Genomic DNA, 10,048 nt, shown 5'->3' on the forward strand with positions numbered 1-10,048 from the left:
TTGTCTAGTTAGTCTGAACAACAGTTTGACACCCATGGTTTAATGATTCATTAACAGGTTTTAAAGAGAGAGTGATCTCTGAATGTAATATTCATATGGATCATGAGAAGGTTTTTAAAGCATTCAGCCACATCAAAGAGAGAAAGAGCCCTGATGGTCCTGGAGGCAGAGTGATCAATACAGATCAATACAGATATCTGGGTACTTTCCTTGACAGCAAACTGAGTTTTGAGGCCGATGTGGAGCATCTGTGCAAAGGGAAATCAGCACTTTGTTCTTCCTGAGGAAACTGCAGTTTCAGGGTGGATAGAGCATCTGTGCAAAGGGAAATCAGCACTTTGTTCTTCCTGAGGAAACTGCAGTTTCAGGGTGGATAGAGCATCTGTGTAAAGGGAAATCAGCACTTGTTCTTCCTGAGGAAACTGCAGTTTCAGGGTGGACAAAAGGCACCGATGACCGTCTGTTACAGATTGTTCATGGAATCCATTTTAACATTCAGGGCTCTATTTTTGGCGCTAAGGAGGTGCAAGTGTCAAACGCACGTTAGTTTTCTTCATGTAAAAACTGGCACGCTGGCATCTTCCAGTGCTAACGCCAGGTTCGGCCAATGACCTGTCTAACATTTTCCAGTGCTAACGCCAGGTTCGGCCAATGACCTGTCTAACATCTTCCAGTGCTAACGCCAGGTTCGGCCAATGACCTGTCTAACATCTTCCAGTGCTAACGCCAGGTTCGGCCAATGACCTGTCTAACATCTTCCAGTGCTAACGCCAGGTTCGGCCAATGACCTGTCTAACATCTTCCAGTGCTAACGCCAGGTTCGGCCAATGACCTGTCTAACATCTTCCAGTGCTAACGCCAGGTTCGGCCAATGACCTGTCTAACATCTTCCAGTGCTAACGCCAGGTTCGGCCAATGACCTGTCTAACATCTTCCAGCGCTAACGCCAGGTTCGGCCAATGACCTGTCTGACATCTTCCAGTGGTAACGCCAGGTTCGGCCAATGACCTGTCTAACATCTTCCAGCGCTAACGCCAGGTTCGGCCAATGACCTGTCTAACATCTTCCAGTGCTAACGCCAGGTTCGGCCAATGACCTGTCTAACATCTTCCAGCGCTAACGCCAGGTTCGGCCAATGACCTGTCTAACATCTTCCAGCGCTAACGCCAGGTTCGGCCAATGACCTGTCTAACATCTTCCAGCGCTAACGCCAGGTTCGGCCAATGACCTGTCTAACATCTTCCAGTGCTAACGCCAGGTTCGGCCAATGACCTGTCTAACATCTTCCAGTGCTAACGCCAGGTTCGGCCAATGACCTGTCTAACATCTTCCAGTGCTAACGCCAGGTTCGGCCAATGACCTGTCTAACATCTTCCAGTGCTAACGCCAGGTTCGGCCAATGACCTGTCTAACATCTTCCAGCGCTAACACCAGGTTGGCCAATGACCTGCCTAACATCTTCCAGCGCTAACGCCAGGTTCGGCCAATGACCTGTCTAACATCTTCCAGTGCTAACGCCAGGTTCGGCCAATGACCTGTCTAACATCTTCCAGTGCTAACGCCAGGTTCGGCCAATGACCTGTCTAACATCTTCCAGCGCTAACGCCAGGTTCGGCCAATGACCTGTCTAACATCTTCCAGTGCTAACGCCAGGTTCGGCCAATGACCTGTCTAACATCAGCTAGCTTAAGCTGAGGTGGGAGGGGGGGTGTGGTATCTTGAGTTGTGTCCATAACAAAAACACTAAAGTGACAGTTTCATTGCAAACGCTAATGGGAAGTTTCAAAGGTCACGAACAGTCAAAGTCATGTTTTTCCATGAAATGTAATTATATTTGAATGAAACCAGATCAAAGTACAGTATGATGACCAAAGTGTGAAAAAAAAGAAAAGAAATTTGTTTCTACATTGATAAAGTTTGATCATAAAGTTACCGGCCCCCTCCTCCGTGTCAAACACCTGGATTCAGAAGGCGCGATTATTAAAGGGATAGGGTGACATCACCTTAACTCTCGTTTTGAATACACCAATGGTAACATGATATTCTCTTACCTCATTTAAATAAGTACCGCCTTGTAACCAACATCGGAGAAGGCGTGTTTGCAGAGGGGCGTGGTTTATATAGCTAGATATAGCTACTCTACTGGTGCCAAAATCTGACTGTAGGGTGTCAGCAAATATAGTTAAAAGTTTACACCATTCATCTATGGTAAAGATACTTACAATGCATTCGGGAAAGTATTCAGACCCCTTGACCTTTTCCACATTTTGTTACATTATAGCCTTATTCTAAAATAGATTACAAAGTTTTTTTCCCTCATCAATCTACACAAAATAACCCATAATGCCAAAGCAAAAACGGCTTTTTAGAAATGTTTGCAAATGTATTACAAATAAAAACGGAAATATCACATTTACATAAGTATTCAGACCCTTTACTCAGTACTTTGTTGAAGCACCTTTGGCAGCGATTACAGCCTTGAGTCTTCTTGGGTATGACGCTACAAGCTTGGCACACCTGTATTTGGGGAGTTTCTCCCATTCTTCTCTGCAGATCTTCTCAAGCTCTGTCAGGTTGGATGGGGAGCGTCGCTGCACAGCTATTTTCAGGTCTCTCCAGAGATGTTAGATCGGGTTCAAGTCCGGGCTCTGGCTGGGCCACTCAAGGACATTCAGAGACTTGTCCCGAAGCCACTCCTGCGTTGTCTTGGCTGTGTGCTTAGGGTCGTTGTTCTGTTGGAAGGTGAACCTTCGCCCCAGTCTGAGGTCCTGAGCGTTCTGGAGCAGATTTTCATCAAGGATCTCTCTGTACTTTGCTCTGTTAATCTTTCCCTCGATCCTGACTAGTCTCCCAGTCCCTGCCGCTGAAAAACATCCCCACAGCATGATGCTGCCACCACCATGCTTCCCCGTAGGGATGGTGACAGGTTTCCTCCAGACGTGACGCTTGGCATTCAGGCTAAAGAGTTAAATCTTGGTTTCATCAGACCAGAGAATCTTGTTTCTCATGGTCTGAGAGTCCTTTAGATGCCTTTTGGCAAACGCCAAGCGGGCTGTCGTGTGCCTTTTACTGAGGAGTGGCTTCCGTCTGGCCACTCTACCATAAAGGCAGGGGCGCAACTTTCACTAGGGACAGGGGGGACATGTCCCCTCCACATTCTGAAATTGCATTTTAGTCCCCCCCCCAGTTTTATAATCGGAATGTGATACAAAACGAGGCAACAATGTGCCATGCGGACGCCTCCGAGCGGTCGGGTAGGCTGTTTGGACTGTTTATCCGACTGGATTAAAAAATATATATATAATAATAATTGTGTGTCCCCCACTTCTAAAACCACAGTTACGCCCCTGCGTAAAGGCCTGATTGGTGGAATGCTGCAGAGATGGTTGTCCTTCTGGAAGGTTCTCCCATCTCCACAGAGGAACTCTAGAGCTCTGTCAGGGTGACCATCGGGTTCATGGTCACCTCCCTGACCAAGGCCTTCTCCCCCGATTGCTCAGTTTGGCCGGGCGGCCAGCTCTAGGAAGAGTCTTGGTGGTTCCAAACTTCTTCCATTTAAGAATGATGGAGGCCACTGTGTTCTTGAGGACCTTCAATGCTGCAGAAATGTTTTGTTACCCTTATATAGGCAGGTGTGTGCCCTTCCAAAACATGTCAAATTAATTGAATTTACCACAGGTGGACTCCAATCAAGTTGTAGAAACATCCCAAGGATGATCAATGGAAACAGGATGCACCTGAGCTCAATTTCGAGTCTCATAGCAAAGGGTCTGAATACCTATGTAAATAAGGTATTTGTTTTGTATTTTTAATAAATTGGCAAACATTTCTAAAAACCTGTTTTTGCTTTGTCTTTATGGGGTATTGTGTGTAGATTGAGTAACATTTTTATTTAATCAATTTTAGAATAAGGCTGTAACGTAACAAAATGTGGAAAAAGGGAAGGGGTCTGAATACTTTCCGAATACACTGTATATGTTTCCCCTTTCATCTGTCTGGTGTTAGCTAGCTACTGGCTAGCTAGGTCTCCATCTGTCTGGTGTTAGCTAGTTACTGGCTAGCTAGGTCTTCATCTGTCTGGTGTTAGCTAGTTACTGGTTAGCTAGGTCTCCATCTGTCTGGTGTTAGCTAGTTACTGGCTAGCTAGGTCTTCATCTGTCTGGTGTTAGCTAGTTACTGGCTAGCTAGGTCTTCATCTGTCTGGTGTTAGCTAGTTACTGGCTAGCTAGGTCTTCATCTGTCTGGTGTTAGCTAGTTACTGGTTAGCTAGGTCTCCATCTGTCTGGTGTTAGCTAGTTACTGGCTAGCTAGGTCTTCATCTGTCTGGTGTTAGCTAGTTACTGGCTAGCTAGGTCTTCATCTGTGTCCTGTGTTGGCTAGTTACTGGCTAGCTAGGTCTTCATCTGTCTGGTGTTAGCTAGTTACTGGTTAGCTAGGTCTCCATCTGTCTGGTGTTAGCTAGTTACTGGCTAGCTAGGTCTTCATCTGTCTGGTGTTAGCTAGTTACTGGCTAGCTAGGTCTTCATCTGTCTGGTGTTAGCTAGTTACTGGCTAGCTAGGTCTTCATCTGTCTGGTGTTAGCTAGTTACTGGTTAGCTAGGTCTTCATCTGTCTGGTGTTAGCTAGTTACTGGCTAGCTAGGTCTTCATCTGTCTGGTGTTAGCTAGTTACTGGCTAGCTAGGTCTTCATCTGTCTGGTGTTAGCTAGTTACTGGCTAGCTAGGTCTTCATCTGTCTGGTGTTAGCTAGTTACTGGCTAGCAAGGTCTTCATCTGTGTCTGGTGTTAGCTAGTTACTGGCTAGCTAGGTCTTCATCTGTCTGGTGTTAGCTAGTTACTGGCTAGCTAGGTCTCCATCTGTGTCTGGTGTTAGCTTGTTACTGGCTAGCTAAGTCTTCATCTGTCTGGTGTTAGCTAGTTACTGGCTAGCTAGGTCTTCATCTGTCTGGTGTTAGCTAGTTACTGGCTAGCTAGGTCTTCATCTGTCCGGTGTTAGCTAGTTACTGGCTAGCTAGGTCTTCATCTGTCTGGTGTTAGCTAGTTACTGGCTAGCTAGGTCTTCATCTGTCTGGTGTTAGCTAGTTACTGTCTAGCTAGGTCTTCATCTGTGTCCTGTGTTAGCTAGTTACTGGCTAGCTAGGTCTTCATCTGTCTGGTGTTAGCTAGTTACTGGCTAGCTAGGTCTCCATCTGTCTGGTGTTAGCTAGTTACTGGCTAGCTAGGTCTTCATCTGTCTGGTGTTAGCTAGTTACTGGCTAGCTAGGCCTTCATCTGTCTGGTGTTAGCTAGTTACTGGCTAGCTAGGTCTTCATCTATGTCTGGTGTTAGCTAGTTACTGGGTAGCTAGGTCTTCATCTGTGTCTGGTGTTAGCTAGTTACTGGCTAGCTAGGTCTTCATCTGTCTGGTGTTAGCTAGTTACTGGCTAGCTAGGTCTTCATCTGTCTGGTGTTAGCTAGTTACTGGCTAGCTAGGTCTTCATCTGTGTCTGGTGTTAGCTAGTTACTGGCTAGCTAGGTCTCCATCTGTCTGGTGTTAGCTAGTTACTGGCTAGCTAGGTCTCCCTCTGTGTCTGGTGTTAGCTAGTTACTGGCTAGCTAGGTCTTCATCTGTGTCTGGTGTTAGCTAGTTACTGGCTAGCTAGGTCTTCATCTGTGTCTGGTGTTAGCTAGTTACTGGCTAGCTAGGTCTTCATCAGTCCTGGTGTTAGCTAGTTACTGGCTAGCTAGGTCTTCATCTGTGTCTGGTGTTAGCTAGTTACTGGCTAGCTAGGTCTTCATCTGTCTGGTGTTAGCTAGTTACTGGCTAGCTAGGTCTCCATCTGTGTCTGGTGTTAGCTAGTTACTGGCTAGCTAGGTCTTCATCTGTCTGGTGTTAGCTAGTTACTGGCTAGCTAGGTCTTCATCTGTCTGGTGTTAGCTAGTTACTGGCTAGCTAGGTCTCCATCTGTGTCTGGTGTTAGCTAGTTACTGGCTAGCTAGGTCTTCATCTGTGTCCTGTGTTAGCTAGTTACTGGCTAGCTAGGTCTTCATCTGTGTCTGGTGTTAGCTAGTTACTGGCTAGCTAGGTCTTCATCTGTGTCTGGTGTTAGCTAGTTACTGGCTAGCTAGGTCTTCATCTGTGTCTGGTGTTAGCTAGTTACTGGCTAGCTAGGTCTTCATCTGTCTGGTGTTAGCTAGTTACTGGCTAGCTAGGTCTTCATCTGTCTGGTGTTAGCTAGTTACTGGCTAGCTAGGTCTTCATCTGTCTGGTGTTAGCTAGTTACTGGCTAGCTAGGTCTTCATCTGTCTGGTGTTAGCTAGTTACTGGCTAGCTAGGTCTTCATCTGTCTGGTGTTAGCTAGTTACTGGCTAGCTAGGTCTCCATCTGTGTCTGGTGTTAGCTAGTTACTGGCTAGCTAGGTCTTCATCTGTCTGGTGTTAGCTAGTTACTGGCTAGCTAGGTCTTCATCTGTCTGGTGTTAGCTAGTTACTGGCTAGCTAGGTCTTCATCTGTCTGGTGTTAGCTAGTTACTGGCTAGCTAGGTCTCCATCTGTGTCCTGTGTTAGCTAGTTACTGGCTAGCTAGGTCTTCATCTGTGTCCTGTGTTAGCTAGTTACTGGCTAGCTAGGTCTTCATCTGTGTCCTGTGTTAGCTAGTTACTGGCTAGCTAGGTCTCCATCTGTGTCCTGTGTTAGCTAGTTACTGGCTAGCTAGGTCTTCATCTGTGTCCTGTGTTAGCTAGTTACTGGCTAGCTAGGTCTCCATCTGTGTCCTGTGTTAGCTATTCCGAATGACTGTTCGGGACCTTTTTAAGACCCACAAAAAGCAGGTCTGAACGGTAACACAGTTGATAATGGCATGGATTGTGAAATGTGGAAGCGCAGCCTATCCAGCCATGACCACAGTGCCCAAGGAAGAGAGAGGTGCCCCCCCCCCATTTTGTTTCATTTGATTAAGACCCAAACATACCGTTAAGACCTGCTTTAGCAGAATTGCATATTTTTATCCTGGCCAAGTAGCCTAGAATAATGGGGGTTTAAATGGTCTACTGAGAATTATTTTCCCGTTTTTTTTCCCCCCTCATGCCTTTTCATTATTCACAATTCAAATACCTGCATACTTCATTTTGCTTGTTCAAGTAGGCTTTCCATCCCCATTAGAAAGAGAGGCCCTCGTCCGATTTACCAAAAGACACGCTCCTACAAAACTATTAAGTCCAACACTCCAAACATAGACTATTGAGCAGACACTGGATGCTTCTCTGTACTGTTTCTATGACTCAATACTGTAGCATCTGCTATTTAATAAACTATCAATCCACTGGACTAGGACAGAATACTGTAGCATCTGCTGTTTAATAAACTATCAATCCACTGCACTAGGACAGAATACTGTAGCATCTGCTATTTAATAAACTATCAATCCACTGCACTAGGACAGAATACTGTAGCATCTGCTGTTTAATAAACTATCAATCCACTGCACTAGGACAGAATACTGTAGCATCTGCTATTTAATAAACTATCAATCCACTGCACTAGGACAGAATACTGTAGCATCTGCTATTTAATAAACTATCAATCCACTGGACTAGGACAGAATACTGTTGCCTCTGCTATTTAATAAACTATCAATCCACTGCACTAGGACAGAATACTGTAGCATCTGCTATTTAATAAACTATCAATCCACTGCACTAGGACAGAATACTGTAGCATCTGCTATTTAATAAACTATCAATCCACTGCACTAGGACAGAATACTGTAGCATCTGCTATTTAATAAACTATCAATCCACTGCACTAGGACAGAATACTGTAGCCTCTGCTATTTAATAAACTATCAATCCACTGGACTAGGACAGAATACTGTAGCATCTGCTATTTAATAAACTATCAATCCACTGCACTAGGACAGAATACTGTGGCCTCTGCTATTTAATAAACTATCAATCCACTGCACTAGGACAGAATACTGTAGCATCTGCTATTTAATAAACTATCAATCCACTGCACTAGGACAGAATACTGTAGCATCTGCTATTTAATAAACTATCAATCCACTGGACTAGGACAGAATACTGTGGCATCTGCTATTTAATAAACTATCAATCCACTGCACTAGGACAGAATACTGTAGCATCTGCTATTTAATAAACTATCAATCCACTGCACTAGGACAGAATACTGTAGCATCTGCTATTTAATAAACTATCAATCCACTGCACTAGGACAGAATACTGTGGCATCTGCTATTTAATAAACTATCAATCCACTGCACTAGGACAGAATACTGTAGCATCTGCTATTTAATAAACTATCAATCCACTGCACTAGGACAGAATATTCCGTGCCCCCAGCCGAATTGGAGTTGATGACAACGCAAAGACCTTCAATAACCTACGGAACCAGAGACAAAGGCATGCAGTACTAAGCCATGGAATGCGTTGATTGGCCAGTGATTGGACTAGGCCTCGTTACACCTACAGCTTGTTAATTCATCCAGCCCTTTCGCACCAATGGCCCACAGACAGCTTTTGCGCTCATAATTCCGGCTGTGAAAATAACAAAAATAAGAAAGACTACATGACTCTCCTCCTGTCTCTTCCTCTGCAGGTTAAAGTTGAAGTTCCGACGAGGCAGCCTCCCTCCCATGATGCCGCTGGAGTTTGTGGGCTGCATCGGTGGGTGTGACGAGACACTGAGGGAGGTGCTCAACCTCAAATACCTCCGAATGGGCGGAGGGGGGGTGGGGGGAGGAGCTGGGGGAGCTGGGGGAGGAAGAGGAGGAGGAGGAGCTGGGGGGGAGGAGGAGGAGGAGGAGCTGGGGGAGGAAGAGGAGGAGGAGGAAGGGGAGACACGGCGTCCAATCAGCCTAGACCTCGCCCAGCCCCCAGACCCAGACCGGACCCCCTGCCTCCCCAAGCCCCCATCCCACCTTCCTCCTCCTGGCCACCCCACTCCCGCCCTGACCCCCAGGCCCCACCCCCTGACCCCAGAGGTGGTGACATCACAGTGTGTAACTGTGGGTCGGAGGCGGTCCTCCTCACCGTGAGGAAAGATGGGCCGAACCAGGGCAGACAGTTCTATAAGTGTTCCGCTGGAGGCTGTAACTTCTTCCTGTGGGCCGACCAGCCCAACACTAACATTAACGCTCCAGGCCCCCGGGGGGCGCCACCCAGCATGCCGCAACAGCCCCCCAGGACCTCTGTGGGGGTGGGGTGGGGGGGAGGAGGAGAGGGGGAGGTGGTGTGTAACTGCAGTGAGCCAGCGGTTCAGAGGACAGTGCAGAAGGAAGGCTCTAATAAAGGAAGAGTGTTCCATACCTGTGGGAAGCCCAGAGATCAACAGTGTGGATTCTTCCTCTGGGCTGACGAGAACGTCCCACCGCCAGGTAACTAAACACACACTGTAACACACACACACACACAGACACACACAGACATGCGCTATAACACACAAACGCAGACCCCCCCTCCAATTGTTTCTCTGGTATTATTTGGTAAATATTTTCTTAACTCTTTCTTGAACTGCATTGTTGGTTAAGGGCTTGTCAGTAAGCATTTCACTGTAAGGTCTACACCTGTTGTATTCGGCGCATGTGACAAATAAAGTTTGATTTGATTATGTGTAACCCTAACCCTCTGTCTGTGTCTCCCCCAGGTTCAGGTTCCGGGGGGTATGGAGGGGGAGAGAGAGGAGGGTATGGAGGGGGAGAGAGAGGGGGAGACTGGGGGAAGAGGGGGAGGAAGACTGGGGGAGGAGGAGCCCCCCCCACCAAACCCCCCGCCGCCAAGAAACCCCGTACCTGTGGCATCTGTCACATGCCTGGACACACACGCGTCACCTGCCCTCAGCGCTGACCTTTAACCCCTGATCCCACTGCTGCCATTGGCATGCTCTGACCCCGTGTGACCTTGTCCCCGACCTCTGAACTCTGATGTGATCAGGAAGCTCTGCAATTGATGTTTGATGTAAACACAGAACTAGAATCAGCTTACCTTCAACCTCCCCTAACCCTAACCATCAGGAGGGGAACATCCTCAACCCCCTAACCCTAACCATCAGGA

General features: G+C 46.9%; 1 protein-coding gene across 1 annotated transcript in view; it reads left to right on the forward strand.

Annotated features, from left to right (window-relative positions):
* Positions 1-9,957, forward strand: part of top3a (DNA topoisomerase III alpha) — a 47,094-nt gene extending 37,137 nt beyond the window's left edge. Inside the window, exons 18-21 of the mRNA XM_045220144.1 lie at positions 8,595-8,727; positions 8,853-9,372; positions 9,642-9,676; positions 9,776-9,957. Of these exons, the coding sequence (XP_045076079.1) occupies positions 8,595-8,727; positions 8,853-9,372; positions 9,642-9,676; positions 9,776-9,841 (754 nt within the window). The 3' untranslated portion in view covers positions 9,842-9,957. The remainder of the gene's footprint in view (positions 1-8,594; positions 8,728-8,852; positions 9,373-9,641; positions 9,677-9,775) is intronic.
* The last annotated feature ends 91 nt before the right edge of the window (positions 9,958-10,048 follow it).

This window comes from Coregonus clupeaformis, unplaced genomic scaffold (assembly GCF_020615455.1).
Source record: "Coregonus clupeaformis isolate EN_2021a unplaced genomic scaffold, ASM2061545v1 scaf3224, whole genome shotgun sequence".
In the NCBI taxonomy this organism is placed as follows: domain Eukaryota; kingdom Metazoa; phylum Chordata; class Actinopteri; order Salmoniformes; family Salmonidae; genus Coregonus; species Coregonus clupeaformis.